The 18,993-nt window shown below is 49.0% G+C and overlaps 1 protein-coding gene across 1 annotated transcript in view; it reads right to left on the bottom strand.

Moving 5' to 3' along the window:
• Nucleotides 1–18,650, bottom strand: part of SEZ6L (seizure related 6 homolog like) — a gene marked incomplete at both ends in the record, with an annotated part of 201,248 nt that extends 182,598 nt beyond the window's left edge. The window contains one exon of the mRNA XM_079717992.1: nucleotides 18,557–18,650. Coding sequence (XP_079574118.1) covers nucleotides 18,557–18,650 — 94 coding nt within the window. The remainder of the gene's footprint in view (nucleotides 1–18,556) is intronic.
• Between the last annotated feature and the right edge of the window lie 343 nt (nucleotides 18,651–18,993).

The raw sequence follows: 18,993 nt of genomic DNA, 5'->3' as shown, positions 1-18,993 counted from the left end.
GACTACTGCTATTATTATTGCTGCTGCTACTATAAAAGAATATAATGTTAGTCCTTAGGTTCCTGCAATATTTCACGATAACCTCCTGGATTAAGAGTGACCACACTTGGGCTTCCCTTGTGGCGCAGTGGTTGAGAGTCCACCTGCCGATGCAGGGGACACGGGTTCGTGCCCCGGTCCAGGAAGATCCCACATGCCGCGGAGCAGCTGGGCCCGTGAGCCATGGCCGCTGAGCCTGCGCGTCCGGAGCCTGTGCTCCGCAACGGGAGAGGCCACAACAGTGAGAGGCCCTGGTACCGTAAAAAAAAAAAAAAAAAAAAAAAAAATTTAAGAGTGACCACACTTGAAATGAACACCCAGAATTGTGGCCTCTCTATCGAACCTGAACCAATAGCACCTCCTTTGTACCTGAAATGAATTTAACAAGGGTCCCTTGGCATGAGGAGATACAGACATAAACTGAGTATAGAGAGGTGAGTACCTAGCATAGCAGTTCCCAAGCACATGGCAATTGCACAATAAATTCTATATGGTGAATGAGTACGAGAGGTAGATTAAAGAAGGCGGCCAAGACTCTGCCATCAAGAATGAGGTTTGTTTCCCCTCCCCTTGCATCTGAGCTAGCCTTGTGACTTGTTTTGACCAACAGAAAGCAATGTGCAACTTCTAAAGCCAGCCCTTGCAAGATTTTTAGCCTTTGCTCTTGGAACACTCCTGCTTAGAATCCAGCTGCCATGCTGGGGGAAGCCCAAGCCACATGGAGAGGCCACGTGAGGGAAAAACTAAGGTGGCTCTGGTGATAAGAAGCTCAAGTTGCCCAAAATATGGATGAGCCCCTTAGACCTTCCAGACCAGTCAAGCTGCCTGATGACCATGGCTCTGTCCAACAGTACATGGACCAGAAGAATCTCCAAGCTGAGCTCTGTTAAACCACTGAATCGTTTGAGATAATAGATGGTTGCTATTTTCAGCCACTAAGATTGGGGGGTGGTTTGTTATGCAGCAATAGCTAACTGAAACAAAGTGGGTGTCAGTGCTCCAGTGAGATGTTCCTAACCCAGCTTCAAGGGGTGGGGATGGCTTCCCAGAAGAGACAGCATGTGGAAGTCATACAGGATTTATGGGTGATGCAGGCACGAAAGGGCCCTGGCTCTCACACGAGTCAACCCTCTTCTCTACATGACGCTTTTGAGTCCAAGGTGGATAAGTGACAAGAACCAGGATTTTTAAATCTTTTCTCACCTGAATAATTGTTTCTCCTCTTTAGGGATCAGCCCCACTTCCCCGGCTTTAAATCAAAATGACAGAGCCTCCAAATTTGTTCAGGTGCTCACGCATTTATAAAAATGTCTTTTGCTGGAAAAGTCCTGGTATGTCTAATTTCTGCCCCAAGCACATTTTTATAGTTAAGCTATAGTATGTCATTTAATTTACCCTGCAATGTCAGGCCTCCATGAAACCGAGAGCTGGTGATAATACATATAAGATCTTCTTTGGACAGTCTGATCAGGGACTGAGAGGAGGGGAGGGGGGGCATTTAATCACCATTTGTCCAAATTTATATTCTCTTCCTCCGCTCTCTGCTGCTTTTTCTGTGTTCTAGCCACTGCAGGGAGGACAAAGAAAGCCTTTCAAAGCACCTGACCAGGTTTGAGGAGGCAAGTGTGTGGATTGGTTGGAGGTCCGAAACACTGCTGAAGGGTCAAGGGCTGGGAATCCGTGGACTTCTGAGCAGACTCAGAGCATCACCCTCACTTCCATTGTGCTTGGAGAGATTGTGCCAGGAGGGGTGGGCTGGGCTGAATGGAATTCAAATGGTTCCAGACCTTCCAGAGAGGCAGGAGACAGGTGGGCCTGTCTCGTGGTAGGGGCATGAGGGGGTGGGATAAATTCCCTCAAGTCCTACCTGCAAGGGCTTCCTAAATAACCCTCCTCCACTTCATCAACAGCTTTCCAAACCAGATCAGGCCACCCTCCGGCTCACAGTGGCTTCTAAGCACAAGAGAACAAACTCCCAGTGCCTCCTGGCAGCCCTCCCTGCCCTACGGGATCTGGCTCCACCACCTCTTAATGTCATCATGCCCACTTTCTTCTCAGTTCTCAACACTCTGACCACAACGGCTTTCCGTTAGTTCTTTGAATGCCCCAAACTCTGGCGACTTACCCTGGCCAAGGCCAGAGCTGGATCCTGGCTGCTAACACATCTCTGGCTCAGCCTGGCCCCTGCAAGAGCAAAAGTGGGGGGAGAGGGCTGATGGCAGGGATAATTCAAGTCAGGGAGGCCGGCCCTGTGCACAGCAAACCTGGGCTGGTGAGCAGGAGGCTGGGTGTGATCGATCCCAGGCTTCACGGGACCGGGACTGCCCCTGGGGAGGGAACACAGAGTAGACTCCCACCGTACCCATACCACAGAGAGGCAGTGGATTCTTTTAAAGTTCCTCAGACTCAAATAGAAATCCCAGCTCTGGGTCTTTCTAGAGCTGTGCGACCTTGAGCAAATCCCTGACCCTCTCCAAGCCCCAGTGGTGACTGCTGTCAAATGGGCATAATAGTCTCTAACCCGCTGGACCATGATGGGGGCTTAAATGGGAGTAAAGGGCGTAGCGTGTGTCTGGCATATAAATGGTAAGCATAATTATCATGAACAAAGGAATCATATAAGGTCATGGTTTAGGGGTCAAATAATCCAGGCACACTTTATCGATGCATCAGAAATCTCCAGGTACAGTGGGTAGAGCTTCTGAGGCAGTAGGCAGGGGTGTAGCCGAAGTATTTGTGTCTTTAAAGGCTCCCAAAGGGATTTTAACTCCCTCTTAAGTCCATTTTGAAAACTACTGATTCAGCCCAGGCTGCTAAATTTAGAGATGGAGAAACTGAGGCCCAGAGAGGGACAGCGATGGGCCCAAGGTCACACAGCACATCTCCACACACACACAGCTCCAGAATGCAGATATCTGACCCCTTGGGTGGTCTTTCTGCTAGTCCATGACAAGGAGTTAGGTTAAACCAAGGTGCCTGGCTCTGGCTAAGCCCCCGTGGGCAGTGTGAGGGCTGCCCTCACATACTCAGCTCATACTCTTCAGAGGTTATAAATACTCCCAGGGTCCCCAGCTCTCTTTTTAACTTCTTCATGTATACAGCGCCCTGGGAGAATATCTGAAGTTCTTTGGAAACTCTTTATCTTGTTTATTATCACACACTGACAAGCTGAACCCTTTCTCTCCTGTTGCAGGGCTGGGCCATCACTTTTACCCCATTATGCAAATAACAAGTGATGGCTGTGGGGGATGCAGCCCACCCAGCACATGGATGGATATTTGATGGATCAATGAATGAATGAATGAATGTGCTGAATCAGTGAATAAGTGAAAAATCGCCGAGAGTAAGTTCCTTGAGGGCTGGCACTGGTTTTTGTTCCAGGGCCTGGAGCAGAGCCTACACAGTAGACACTCATTAAATATTTGCTGTTTGTGGTGGAATCAGTGAATATCCAGCACCCTCCTGGGAAAGACAGATGCCCAAATAAAAACTGAGACTAGTACAGGCTTATTACTACAGCAGGGGTGCCAGCCTGGGGCCTTGGGGCCAGCACAGGGAGAGGGAGAGGGAGGGGGAGGGGACGCATTAGGGAAGGGACCCCGGAAGTGGGTACACGGTATTGGAGACTGGGGAGGGAACCAGTGAAGACAGCCTGACTTGGGCTAATTCTGGGCCTTGTTCCAGTCACAGAAAAGAGGCCCAAGAAATAGAAAAGCAAGTTACGGACCAATATGGAGAGCATGGTACCAGGTTGTAAGAATTCAAAGTGTATATGCTGGAACTTCCCTGGCGGTCCAGTAGTCCAGTGGCTAAGACTCTGCACTGCCACTGCAGGGGGCGGCGGGTTTAATACCTGATCAGGGAGCTGAGATCCCGCGTGCCGCGTGACATTGCCAAAAAAAAAAAGAGTGTATGCCCAAATTGAGGGTCATTCTATAAAACAATGGGTCAGTCCTCTTCCAAAATGTCAATGTCAGGAAAAAGGGAAGCCAAGGAACCATTCCTCATCTGAAAAATAGGACTCATTTTCTTTTTTTTATAGATTTATTTATGTTATTTATTTATTTTTGGCTGAGTTGGGTCTTTGTTGCTGCGCACGGGCTTTCTCTAGTTGTGGTGAACGGGGGCTACTCTTCGTTGCGGTGTGCCGGCTCTAGGCATGCAGGCTTCAGTAGTTGTGGCACACGGGCTCAGTAGTTGTGGCTCGCAGGCTCTAGAGCACAGACTCAGTAGTTGTGGCGCACGGGCTTAACTGCTCCGCGGCATGTGGGATCTTCCTGGACCAGGGCTCGAACCCGTGTCCCCTGCATTGGCAGGCAGATTCTTAATCACTGTGCCAGCAGGGAAGCCCAGGACTCATTTTCAATATCACTAGCCTCTCAAAGTTGTTTGTGACCATCTAATACAATAACAGGTACCCTCTGCCACATGCATACAAGTAAATGACTATTTTTATTACTACTTAGAATAAAACTACTCCAGGACCTGAAAGAGGTAATTTGTTTATGGCCAAACCTCATTAACTGATTGTCCAAGTTTATGCTTTATGGACATAGTGGGTACATAATTTACGTAGATACACATACTCAGGTACATCTATGTAAGTCTCTGCAATTCAGGGTGTATTTTCCCACATGCCTAAGAGAATGCAGCACCAACATAGTTGCCATAAGTGAAATCAGTGACATTGCTCTCAGCAGGCCCTGACGGAGCTCTCTTGTCTGTGTCTATGAAGTCTGGAATGGTTCTTGAAGGTTTTCTTCAAGGGGCACACTTATGTGGCCCATGAAAGAGCATCTACTAATTTTTTCTTTTAGAAATGAGGGTGGGTGAGACCAAGCCAGTTTGCTTTGTGTAGATATTAGCCAGGACCGCAGGCAGTGCTCTGGGAATTGGCAGCTCCCAGCCCTGATCCCTTGGAGAGAGCTGCCCGCTTGCCTGGAAATCATCAGGGCAACACGAGAGAGAATGGAGGAGAGAAGAAAAAACTTGCATTTTTGACTCATACTTGAGTTTGAAGAATGATTAGCTGTTGGGACTTCCCTGGTGGTGCAGTGGTTAAGAATCCGCCTGCCAATGCAGGGGACACGGGTTCGAGCCCTGGTCCGGGAAGATCCCACATGCCGCAGAGCAACTAAGCCTGTGCGCCACAACTACTGAGCCTGTGCTCCAGAGCCCGCGAGCCACAACTCCGGAAGCCCGGGCACCTAAAGTCCATGCTCTGCAACAAGAGAAAGCCTGCACACAGCAACAAAGACCCAATGCAGCCAAAAACAAATAATAAAATAAAATAAATTAATTCAAAACAAAACAAAAAAGAATGGTTGGCTGTAAGTTCTTTCAGGACAAGGATATGTTTTATTCATCTATCTCTAGCCCGTGCCAAGTACCTGATACAGAGTAGAAGGTCTTGAAGGATGAGAAAGTGGTCTTGAATGAATGAATCAATGAATCCTAATCCACCACCATTTAGCCATCTGAGCCTCAGTCAGCTTCCTAATCTATAACTAAATGGCTATAACAGTCACCTTTGAAGTTCTGCTAATAATTAAGCAAAATCCTACAAATGAAGCCCTAGCAGGGATTCTAGGGCATTATAGGAGCTTGTTTCCTCCTCAGCCTTTCCAGAGGTCTACTTTCTTTGGAAACAGGGCAGAGGCATAGTGGAGAGACAGACAGATAAGACCCAGACTTTGCCCTCTGGAAGCTCCCGACCGCAAGAGGTCTCAGAGGACCAGGCCACACCCAAGTTGTTCCTTGTCTGGGCTTTTGTGGCTGATGTGAGATGAACCTTGCTCATAAAAAACTGGCCAGGGAGTGAAGGCTCCACCCACCCAGATCCCTGCATTCTGCTTAGAACCTCAATTTTATTAAATAAGATAATAAAATACCTTAAATCGGGAAGCACAGTTTAGATGTGGGTGCTGTAAAGTCAATACACCTCTGTGAATTCCCAAAGACCGTTTTATCTGTGGGGTTCATGCAATTGTGAATTCTGTCCCCACTGGTGAGGTAATTTATACACCAAGTCCCTCTTCCTCTGTCGAGACTCTTGGGAAAGGTCATTCATTCATTTACTCATAGCTGTATCTATATCGAGTACCTAATTCCTGTCAGGCACCATGCTAGCTCTTGATGAACAATTCCTTCTTTATTTCGAATAGATGAAAAAGGTACAGTTATTTTCCCTGCCCATGCTTTTTCCACAAGGCACAATCTGCCAAGGTTATGCAGCTAGTAAGTGATGAAGCTAGGTCTCAGACTCTGGTCTCTGTGCCCCTAAACTCTGAGCTCTCGGCCACTGCCCCACACCCAATGAGCACCTGCTGACTGCACGACGTGCCATGCTCTGAGCCAGATGTTGGTGACACAGGCTTGAGGAGTTCTTAGTCTGGGAAGAAGACAATCAGGCCTTAGCAGGCATGCTGATATTAAGCATTTCCTGAGCACTAATTAAGAATGATTACACTTCAGCAGTCATTCAACCAACAACTGTGCATTTATTGAGCTTCTGTTTTCTGGAGATGGACTGTTGAGAGGTAGGGACTGAGAAAGAAATGTGATCTATTCCCTGCCTTGGAGGACCTCATTGTCCTGAAGGGGAGAAAGGCTTTCCAATGCTTGCATCTGAGGGGAAGTGATTAATGATGATGATAGTCCATTGATCATGCATCCCATAACCAGACACCTGCTATGTCCTAGCACAAGTCTAGGTCCTGAACTCGAAATCACTCCATGTGGGTACACACTGATAGTGCACCCTTCTGACTTTCCTGTGACATCAACGGTAGGTCTAGATACATGTTTAATTATTGAGGAGGGTGATGATGATATGTGTTATATTGTATATGTTCCTATGCTTATTGAGCTCCTACTATGGGTACCAACCACTGTTCTACAAGTTTTATAGGATTAACTCACGGCTCCTTGCTACAATCCTATGATATGGGTCCATCTGTCATGCTCACTTCACAGCTGAGGAAACTGAGACCTAGAGAGGTTAAATAACTTGCCTAAACTTACACAGTTGAATTAACAAGAGAGGTCTGAGGCTTTCTTTAAAAACCACCACAAGAAAATGTTGTTTCTAATGCCAAGGCAAGTAACAGTATGCAAATTAGCCCCAGCACACCATTTTTTATTTATGCCATAAATTAGGCAAATTTCCCTTCCAAAGCCCTGGAAAATGAGGCCTGATTCCACATATTTTGCATTCATTTCCAAGGTGGTTGGCCCCCAGTTAGCTTTACAGCTCAGTAAACCTGCTCTAAAGAGGGGCACAGAGGTGCAGGCCTCATCAGCAGGCTTTAGGGAATGAGAAGTGGGAGAGGCACTGGCCCTCTCCCTGTGCAAATCGCTTTATAGTTTAGTGATGCCCTTCCACATTCAGGGTTGCCACGTACAGTTGCATAGGTTGTGCACTGCTGAACTTCAGGGGAGCCCTTCACATACACTACAGTATGAATAGCGCCTCCTGCAGTTGTGCATGGAAGTGACCATACGCATTGCATTCTCACAAGCTACCCTGTGGAGGGAGGCTGAGGAAGTACTCTATTCTCGTTTTGCAGATGGGAACCAGGGAGCTGAGCTGATGAGAGGACTTCCTCCAGCATCACACAGCACATAAATGGCAGAGCTGGGATCCACATTCAGGCCTGTCTCAGTCCTAACCCAGGGCTGAGTTCACCACTCTCAGAAAGTTCACTCTGAGTACGTTCTTTTAAACACCTCCCTATTTCCATAATGTTAAAGCTTTGGAGAAATCACAACCTTATATAATAGCCGTGTTACTACAACCACCCATAGAACAACATGTTTGAAAAAGCACACCCTGTTTTCCCACTGGCCTCCATCACTGCTTCTAAAGACGTTGTTGTCATTCCGAAAGAACCTTTCACAAGGATGGGGAGGGCTCCTGGGACCCTATCTTGAAGTTTCTCTTCACTTTCTACCCTAGCTTGATTTTCAGAGATGATGGCTCACCTTGAAATGCCTAAATACACCAGTTTAAGAGGACCCCTCTCATCAACTTCCGCCCTAAATTGTTTTTTCCTAAGTTTACCCAAATGATGTAAAGATTGTATATTTCCTACATATGCTTTTTGCTATGCGCCCTAAATCTGAGCCATTCATGGCCAAAGAATGCCTTTCTTTCTCTCCTTTCTCTCTCTTTCTTTCTCCCTTTCTCTCTTCCTTCCTCTCTTCCTTCCTTTCTCCCTCCCTTCCTCCTTTCCTTCCTTCCCTCTTCTCACTCATCCACTCAACAAAACGGCTGAGCATAGAGAGATAATAAGAGTCAACCCAATCAACAGACACTTACAACACATTGTGATTCTTTCCAGCTCCCTGGATGTGTTTATCAGTGAGGTCACAGCTTGATGAATATGGATGTACTAGAAAACGAGTTCCAGAGCCACATCCTCACAGTTAGAAGGGTTGAGGAAGCAGCTATCGAGGGCAGCAGAGCAAGTGTGTGAAATGTCATTAGCGGCGATTACTCAACCCAAAGTATAGACCTGAACGGCCCCATGTTATGCCCCACGCATGCTTATCACCCCAGCCGCACATGATTGGATCAAACACAAACTGCCAACCTTCCGCCTGAGCAGGACAAGCCATATTCCTCTTAGGAACCTGAACCAGGAAACATGAAGAGGCTGAGTGTTAGGAGGTCTGTCTGGACTGCCATGGTCTAGAGCAGTACCATCCAATGGAGCTTTCTGTCAAGATGGAAACCTTCTTTCTCCATGCTGTCCAATATGGCAGCCGTTGGCCACACAGGGCTACTGAGTACTTGAAATGTGGCTAGTGGGACTGAGGCACTCAAATTCTAATTTGATTTAATGAATTCAAATCTAAAATTAAACAGCCACACGTGACTAGTGCTTTCCACAGAAGGCGGCACACCTGTAGAGTTTGAGCTGGAAGAAGGGTGGGTATGAGCCCCTATATCCACCCATCTTGCCCTCACCTCCAGCTCCTGGATCATCCCTGGTGTCCTCTCTGCCCAAAGCTGGCCCTGACCACATCATCTATGCCTCCTGCGACCCCTCCCTGGCTCTCTACACCCCACGCCCCTCGCTGGGTTTCTCAATCAGCCACTCTCTACAACCCATGGTGAGAGCAAGGAAACCCAGGAGGGGCACCTGCCCTGGGACCTGCACCTCTCTGAGCTTCCCTGGCTTACTCTCGCTTGCTTGACTCGAGTCATCTTCTCGGATGGCACCACTGTGAAGCCACAATGGCCCGCATGTCAGTGGAGGTGATGAGGGAGATGCACAGTGAGTGAGCAGAAGGGGGCACAGGCAGTGGAGAGGGAGTCAGAGGCAACAGATGCACACAGAGAAGCAGATGCCATGAAAGAGAAATGCAGAGAGGAGCCACGCCCTGCAACAGCCTTGGTCCAATATTTGAGGTATCCTTTGAGCGAGCCTTCTTATTCTCGAGCTATCCTGAGCAAGTCTTTGTTCTGTACAGCCCAAAGAAATTGTGGTTCCTCCCTTGGGAGCCAGCACGGATTTGGGAATTTGAGAATCAGCTCAGAGCAACAACAGCAGCAGCAACAAATCATCACAATCATCTCAGAGTGAAGTGACTTATCTAAGGTCACATAGGCTGGAATGGATATCTCTGATTCTAGAGTCTGTGCTCTTCAATACACTATACTGCCTTGCCCAGTGGGGCTCCTGATCTTGGGTCAATGCTTCGTTTCAGCATCCTGAACTCACTGATGCATGAGCTAAGCTTTGGCACGTGCCTACCCCCAAGCTGGGAATGGGTGAGACAAGCAAACTGTCACAAAATGGATCAAACCCACCCTTCTTCCTTCTACGACTTGTCCCAAGCTCCACATCCCATGTATTAGACTGTATCCACCCACCTTGCCCTCACCTCCAGCCCCTGGATCATCCCTGGTGTCCTACTTGCCCAAAGCTGGCCCTGACCACAACATCTATGCCTCCTGCGACCCCTCCCTGGCTCTCTACACCCCACGCCCCACGCTGGGTTTCTCAATCAGCCACTCTCTACAACCCATGGTGAGAGCAAGGAAGCCCAGGAGGGGCACCTGGCCTGGGACCTGCACCTCTCTGAGCCTCCTTGGCTTACTCTTGCTTGCTTGACTTGAGCCATCTGGTTGGATGGCACCATTCCCAGGTGCAAGCTGGTCCACTGATGCCTCGAAGATTCAGGTGCCAAGTCAACACAGGAGGGAGGTAGAGCTTGATTTCAGCTTCTGCTGAAGCTCCTTTTATGCAGCCACTCTGCCATGGCCACATAATGTAAATATCCAATGTGGGTAAGGGATGCCACTGGTTTAATGGAGACAGATGCCCTTAAGGCTGTCATTGCCACATCTCCTTGGGTATCAGAACATATGCTTGAGGACAGCTGGGATTCTATGGTTCTTAAAGAGGAGGGAGGGCTTCCCTGGTGGCGCAGTGGTTGAGAGTCCGCCTGCCAATGCAGGGGACATGGGTTCGTGCCCCGGTCCGGGAAGATCCCACATGCCGCGGAGCGGCTGGGTCCGTGAGCCATGGCCATTGAGCCTGCGTGTCCGGAGCCTGTGCTCCACAACGGGAGAGGCCACAACAGTGAGAGGCCCACATACCGCAAAAAAAAAAAAAAAAGAGGAGGGAGTCACTTTAGAATGGGAGTGAGAGGACACAAGTCAGAGGTTCCAGTTCTGGCTCTGCCACTCACTTGCAGTGGGATTTTGAGTAAGTCAGTCCCTTCTCATCTTTGGGTCTCTTTCCTCAATAAAATGAAAATATCAGGGGGAGGGTTGAGGCAGGTGGGGAACCTGAAGAACTGCTACTATCTGATGAATATTACAGATCCCAGGAAGGGTAGCTTGTTTATTTTTTTTTTGCAGAGCATCTCTATACCAAGCCCCCCTCCATCCCATGATCCCCGAGAAGTGGGCAGAGAATAGACCATGACCCCCAAATGAGGCCCAATGCTGGCTAAGAGTGACAAAGCAGCTTGTCCAAGGTCACACATCTAATGAAAAGCAACAGAGTTACACTCAGGTTGTTCTGACTCTAGAGCCTGGGTTTTCATTCACTTTGCTATTCTTTCCCAGTTTTCAGCTGGGCATTTGCTGTTTTTGCAGCTGTCAGGGAGCCAAGACAAAGCAGAGTCTACAACAACCAGTGTGGTGTCCAGAAAGTTCCTCATATTAAATGAGCTAAGCCACAGGGTAAATAATTGCAACCAATATTCCCGTTGGAAAGAAAGGTGCCCTCAGCAAGCACTCAATGAACGGTCCATCTTGTGGCCATGTGTCTGCACAAAGGTGGGTTTTTTCTCTTTACAAAATTTCTCTCCTCCCTCATCTTCTAATTTTCCTTTCTTCTTTTCCTATTTGTAGAATTCTTCAGTGAGTTCACATCTATTATCTCATTGATTTTCCTCATGGCAATCCTATGAGGTAGGACACTATTATTAGTCTCATTTTTCAGAGGAGGAACCAAGGCTCATACCCGCTGCCTAAGACCACACAGAGGTAGGAGAAGGAGTCGGGAATGAAATTCAGATCTCAGGACTCTACCACCTCACTGCTAAGATTAAGATGAAAGGTCATTTAACAGAGTAAATGCACTTACACTGGGTTAGATACAGGCTAAGAGAGCTATGGATGAGTATGATTCAGCTGAGGTTTCTGGAAAGTTCATTGTCTAGTGGGAGGGAGGCATGTAAACTGGTAACTCATCAGTGTGTGAGTTACGCATAATAGGGGAATAGAACGCGTTGAGCGGGGAGACAGAAGATCATTCATGACTGCTGTAAGGAGGAGAGAGGCAAGGGAAGGTCTTATAGAAAGAGACAATTAGGGACTAGGTTTTGAAGGATGAATAGAAGTTCACCAGGTGAACAATACTAGCAATAATGGCAACTTTTTATTGAGTGCTTGCTATGGGCTACACATACCTACGTACATTCTTGACAGTCTTTCAAGGGAGACACGACCCTCCCATTTTACATATCAGGCCAGAATAGGTTCAGAACGCTAAAGCAAATAGCTCCAAATCATGATGCTAAATCAGCTATCTGGGAATTTAATCTGGTCCTCTCTGAACTCCTTCAGCCTCCTAGGATGACAGTCCAGGATGAAGGAACAGCATGAGTAAGACAAGAAGGATGCTTCACCCAGAAGCCATCAGGGTGAGTATGAACTCTTTCTCCTCTTTGTGATCTGCTGTGAGACACCGGGCATCTGCCACTGGGTGAGATATCTCCCCTCCTGGAGGCCAGTCAAACCGCCTTGATTTCTGGATTTGCATCAGCTCTTATTTAGCCATTGCTATGTGATACCTATATGCTCATACTCTAGCATCTAGAACAAACCTGGGCTTTGGAGTCAACCAGTCTCGGGTTTGAATCCTGACTCCATCATTGCTTGCCCATGACACCTTAAGCAACTCCATCATTCACTGCCATGACACCTGTATGTTTCTAAGACTCAGCTTCCTCATCAGTAACATGTAGTCAGTGACATCATCTGATAGAGTTGGGTGAAGATCAGCTGAGTGAATACAGAGTAAGCACATGGACGGTCCTGTGGCACAGAGTAGCCCACGCTCAATGGCAAATAGCATGTTATAGTTTGTAATTCTCTCATAACAAGCCCAGGAAAAAACACATGGGGGGTGTTTGGAGTCTTCAGCTTTCCGTGCCAGCACCCACTTCCCTGAAGCTTGAACTCCTGGCATGCATAAAGCATCTTGACTCCTGTGTCTCATCCCAGCCCTGTGAGGACAGCTTTGTGTATGGGGTAGTGGTTACTGTGATCCATTTTACAGATGGGAAAATTGAGGCTCATGGCTAGGAGATGGTTGAGCTTAGGTCCTGAACTCAGGGGCTTAGAGAAACCAAGCTACACTGTGAGTTCTCCATGAATGGTTGAGTGGCCTGGGAACATGAGAAATTACAAACAGCCACAGCTTCAAAACCAACCAATGAACCAGCTGTATCTCCCACCTTCTTTCATGAAGTCTCCTTTCCCTGCCTGGGAAGAATAACCCCTATGCTTTTTTTTTTTTTTTTTTTTTTTTGAGAGCTATTAAGAGCTTGGGAAAATCCTAGTTGATTTTGGTTTCTGTCCTGTCAGTCTTTGGAGTTGGGTGAGCTGGGGTTTGGACCCACCCCGCCTGGATGCACACTAACGGTGAAACATGCTTTGTACACATTTCATTTGGAAACACAGCAGGACCCAGCTTGGAAGGCACTATGCCCAGCAGTCAAGCTCACAAACGCAGTAGCTAGGCTACTTGGATTCAAATCCTACCTCTGTAACCTCCTGGCTAACAACTGTGAGCTTCCTGAACAGATAACAGCCCCTCTAAGCTGTGGTTTCCTCATCCACACAATGGAGAGAAATGGTGGAAATTAAAATAACCCATGTAAGGGCTGAATATATATTAAGTACTCATTAGATATAATGATTATGAATTAATTGCCTACACTTTAATTGTAGCCTACTTCACTTTACAACTCACTTCAATTTGACCAGTTTCACTTGAGTGCTTACAATGTGCCAGGAACTGTGTAGGCACAGGAGATACATCCAACACACACTTGACAAGTATTTATTGCATCCCCCCCAACCCAGGGGTCTGCAGAATTTGCACAAGAGCTTGGGGAACGCTGCAAGTAAGAGGCAGTAGTGGGGCATGGTTCTAAAGGATTCTGGCTCAGGCCTGGGTTTGATACCAGACTGAAACCACTTCTTGGCTTTGTGACTTTCAACGCATTGCTTAACCTCTCTGTGCCTCGATTTCCCCGACCATAAAATTAGGAAAATAACAGCATCTACCTCATGGGGCTGTTGTGAGGATGCTCTGAACAAATCTATATAAACCACTCATCACGAGGCTTGGAATGAAATCAACACTCAATAAATGCTGTTTTCATCACTGACATAGTCCCAGCTATGGTCTAGTAAATTACGTCACATTGGTCCACTGACCTCAGCCCAATGCATCACCCTTTTACCCTCCCCTGAAAGCAGCCCTGTTCTCTTCCCAATCCCCACCCTCCACCACCACCAAAGGGTTTCAGAGGAACTACAGTAACCAGAGGATTATACAAATATGCAAATCCTGTAAAGCAGTGTTTACCCAGGGCTGTGCACTGCTGTCTATACTCAGCATCTGCGCTTGGCTGTCTTCGGAGAGGATTCCATCGGTGTCATCACAACCTCTAGTGGATAACAGTGAACACCGCGGCTCACAGGCCTTTGTTCCAGCTCTCACCTCCTCAGCAGCCCATGCAATCCAGGGGAACGCCGAAAGGGTGGGCAGATCCCAGGATCCTTCTACCCTTCTCACGTGTGCGCGTGCGTGACTGCCTCCCTTCCCTGCCCACTCGCTCCTGTTTCCCCAATTCCACAGGTGTGTGATGTGTTCCGAAAGTGAAGCCTTCTTCAGGATCATCATTGCCCCAAAGAAGAAATCTCCCGTGGCTGCTGGTACCTGTCACATCCCTTTAGGGCCAGCTCAGATGCTATCAACTCAGGGAAGCCTTCACTGACTACCTCTGGCCAGCATTAAACACACCCACCTGTGAGATCCCTGCACTCTGATTACAATCACCCCCTCCCAACATGTATCCCATGGTGTGGACACTGGTGATTTACCTGCAGGTCTTTCTTGCTAGGCTGCCATTACTGGGATAAGGACCTCATCATATTATTTTGTGTCTCCAGCACCCAATACAGGGCCCGCTGCATGCATAGGAAGTGCTTAGCAAATGTTAATGAATGAAAGGATAACTGTTTTTGACAGAAAACTCTCTTCTTAGGTCTTCCTTCCAACCACTATCCTGCTATCCTATATCTCTGGTACAATGAACTCTGCTTTCTGGTGGTAATATTGAGGGTCAAAGAGATACAGTATGAGAGTTTGAAAAGAAAGGGAGTCTGCACCAGGTCATGCAAATTCCTCACTTGGGCTACTCGTTACCCTACCTCCAACCCTTCTACTTGGGCCTAAATTATCCAGATATTTATTCCAACATTTCCAACACCAATTTCAAGGATCTACTTTCCAGGTGCCTACTAGGAGGGGCAATTTGCTCTTTGGAAAGTAGGGAAGAAAAGGGAGAAAACATTACTTGAGCATCTATTACATGCCAGGTGCTTTACAGGTATAAGTGTTATGTAATCACTGCAACCATCCTTCCAGGCTGGGACCATTAATCCCCACCCCACCTCCATCCCCATCCCACAGGTAGTGAAATGGTGGCCCAGAGAAGATCGACCTGACAAAGGTCACACACTCATAAACAATGCAGCTGGGCCTGACCCAGGTCGCTCCGATTCCAAAACCACATACTTCTTTTCTGGAACCCTATAAATCTAATCCCAGTGGCCAGCTGAGTCAAACTCCTCAGAACAGCCTTGCCATGGCCTCTTTGGTGTTTTGCAATTTGGCTACATGAAGGAAACCACAAACTGGTATTAAAAAAAAGGGCAGTTGCACTCTGTATTCTAATGATGCTTTCCTTGGAGCATCCCCCCTCCCTCTTTTCACCTTTCCTTCCTCTTTTTCACTGCATATATCAAGCACCATCAAGTAATTTTTCTCTTAGAAATAGGAGAGCTCCATTCCACTGACCTTCGGCACTGCACACACCTGGTGGTTCCAAAGGTCAGAATTCACCTCTTCTGCCCTCAATCACCAACCGTAGCTTTGAGCGCCCCTAGTGGAGGTCTGTGCCAATGGCACGTTGCAGAATGTGGACCAAATATGAGAATCAGTAAATTGAGCCCTTTTGAATCGCTTTTTGAATAGCAGGAATGAACTTGTGAGCAAAACTAGAAAACAAACCGCTCTGATTAGGAAACATCCTTTTGCCTGGGAAGAGGAAGGAAAGGAATATACCATTATTTTCCTAATGTCCAGCTGAGACATGCGAACACAAGAATCCCTCAGGCTTTGATAAGGTGGCCCCAGCAGGGGCGGCTAAAACTCCACAGATGAAAAAAAAAAAAAAAAAAAAAAATGCCGATCCACCATGAAAATAGTCTTTAAGTGAATCTAACGACAGTGTACATTAGAGACTGGAGGAAGCCGCAAATTTGAGTCTTATTAAGCAATATTGAATTTACTTTATTAATTCAAGGAAAAAGAAAAGAAATTACACTCAGGCTCTGCAGTCTTAGCACGTAGTTACAGCTATACCCCATGTGCATATCTTAGACAATAAGAAGCCTCTTCAAAAACAAGTTATATTTTATACTTATTCATGCCTTACGGCAAAATGGCCCAGAGAATCACGTGACCTACGTAAGCATTTAGCAACAAGTCTCTTTCAAGTACTGTATTTACAAATCTCCTCACTGCACCACAAACAGAAGGACCGGCTTGCAACACGCAATGAGACGAATGGGTCTCCATCTGACACTAGTGGAAGTTGGGCTCCACGTTAAAAACAGAATATACTGTGGAAGGTCAATTGTTTCCAAATGCTCATAGGCTACCCTTACTCCGTCCTTATGACTCACAGTCTTGGAGTCAGAACCACACCGTTATTAATGAACCTTCTGAAGTAGTACACCGGTTGACTTTAATTTGGCAATGACCTGAAGTTAATTAAAATTATATGCTGGCTAGCTATAGAGCCGAGCAATTGGAAAAAATAATGTAAAATGTCTTAAAAATTAAAAAACACACACACACATTTTGTGTTTGAAGCCAGGGGAGGAAGCAGGATATGAAATCCTTGTCTTGGATGACAATTCAATATGTGCCATTAAGACATTTTTCCTGGAGGGTGGTATATTGGAGAGTGCCGTCCTCAGAGGTAGAATCACTTTAGAAAAGCCAGCAAGCCACTGGGTAGCTTTCAGATTCAAAAGGGGGGTGAGGGAGGGAGATCTGGACTCTGTTCAAGGCCACCAAGCCATTGTTGGAAAAGACAGCTAATTAAGAAAGGGCATGCTGTGGTGGAAACGACTTATTTAAACCGATTCTCTTCTCCCATCTTTCCCAGAGAAATTGTCCGGACCTGGTGTAAATTGTGAATATTACTGCCTCATAAAAGGGGGGTTCTTTAACGATATGCTTTGTTAAACAAAAGGTGATGAATTATTTCCTTTGCTCTGTACTCTGGGCTCCACATTTAAAGAGAAAGGGGTGGGGGATAAAATGCCTGATTTATGCTGAGGAGGGCACTCCAGGCCGTGGGGAAGAGTTGAAGAGAAGGAGACCCAGGGCCAGAGCCCGCGAGCGGGGAGCTGTCCGCGGCCTTCGGTGCTGAAAGCAGGTGCGCGCGCCAGGGGTCCAGAATTCCCCAGGGAGAAGGGACACCGCCTGTCCCCTAGCTCCCGGTCAAGACGGTCCAAGCCAAACACGGGGCTCCAGATGGACAGAGTGTGCGCCCTCCGGGTTGTCTTCAGTCTGGGGAGACCCTGCACTGCCTGCTTTTTCCCACGTGAGGGGCGAGTTACTGGGAACAGGAGTTGGACCTTTCAAAAGGCGAGGTCTACGAATGCTTCCCACCACTCTGGGGTCTCCTAGTGGCCTGATCAAACCTTCGAAGCTCTCCGGGTTAGTTTTGGATGAGTTCGGCGCCATACTCCCCTTTCCATCTCAAAGCCCCACCCACCTGACCACCCTCCACAATTTTCCCTGGGGAACCTCAGCGGGGTGGAGGAGAGGGTGCGGCTCCAGGTCTGGGAAGAAGGAGCCGCCATCCTCCGCTAAACTTGGACGCGCCCCCCCCCTCCTTCTTCCCAACCGGCTAGCACGTGCCGGGTGAAACTAGCAACCCCCGCCCCGCCCCCAATTCAGAGTAGTGTTAAGAGACACCCGGCTGTTGAAGAGAGAAAAAAGGGGGAAGTCCGCTCACGTTCCCGCCTGTGACCTAAGATCTCCTCTCCCTCCCCCGCTAAGTTCTGAGAACCCGGAGCCCCATCCACTGGCCTCCAGGCGAAAGCCACACCCAAGTTCGGCTTCCAGACACTTGGTTGGGATCGGTCTAGGGACCCGGTCCCTCGGGGCAGCCTAAACCAAAAGGAAGCAAGGGGTCCTAGCGTGGGAGGACGCGGCACTGCGACGGCCCCCAGACGCACTGTTCGAGTCTAGTCCTCACTTGCACGGCGGGTCCCCTGCCCCCGCTTCTCGTCCTCTCCCCGAAAGGGTGAGAATTACCTGGCACCCGGCCCCGGGTGCGGCTGCAGAGAGCTCCGGGAATCTGGGGTCTGGAGGCGACCCCGCTCCAAGGAGATTCTCTGGGGCTGCACAGGGGAGTCAGCCGCACAGCCGGGAAGGCAAAAAGGGAGCCCGCGGCCGAGGCAGGAAAGCGCCCGAGTCCTTCAGACACATCCCCGCCTCCACATTCCCAGCAGCCCGGGCCAAGGGGACGCGGCTCCTAGTCCCGAATTTGGGCAGCCGCCCCCGCTCCACATCCCTGCAGACGTGGAGCGAGTCGTTTGGGCCGGCTAGGACCCCCGGCCGCCCCGCACTCGCGGCAACTTTGCCCCCTCCCCCGCCCCGCCCCTCTGGGCGCTTACCTTCTGCCGGAGCGGCCGCAGGGCTTCCCAGGAGCAGAGCGAGGAGCAGCGCGATCCCGCCGAGTCCCGCGGCGGGCGGCCGGGCCGCGGGCATCTTGGCTGCGGGGGGCGCTGAGACGCGGGCTGCGGGGCGGGCGGACGGCGCGGGAGCCGGGGAAGGAGAGAGGCAGCGAGCGAGGAAGGGAAGGCGGGAGCCGGGGAGGGGGCCGCGGGCCGGGGGCAGCCGCCGGAGCCCCCCGGGCGGACGCGCGTTCAGCCCCGCGAACGCTCTGGCCGAGCTGCGCCGGGCGCGGGCGGGCGAGTGAGGAGGAGCCGGCGAGCGAGCGAACGAGCGAGGCGCGAGCGGGAGGAGGGAGGGGCTGGGGCCGAGTCTGTGCCGAGCCAGCGCGGGGAGGAAGGGAGGGGGCGAGCGGGCAGCGAGCGCAAGGGGCCGGCCG

Source organism: Hyperoodon ampullatus, assembly GCF_949752795.1.
Source record: "Hyperoodon ampullatus genome assembly, chromosome: 13".
Lineage (NCBI taxonomy): Eukaryota > Metazoa > Chordata > Mammalia > Artiodactyla > Ziphiidae > Hyperoodon > Hyperoodon ampullatus.
The sequence above is the reverse complement of the archived record's forward strand: the minus strand, read 5'-3'. Positions and strand labels throughout refer to the sequence as shown.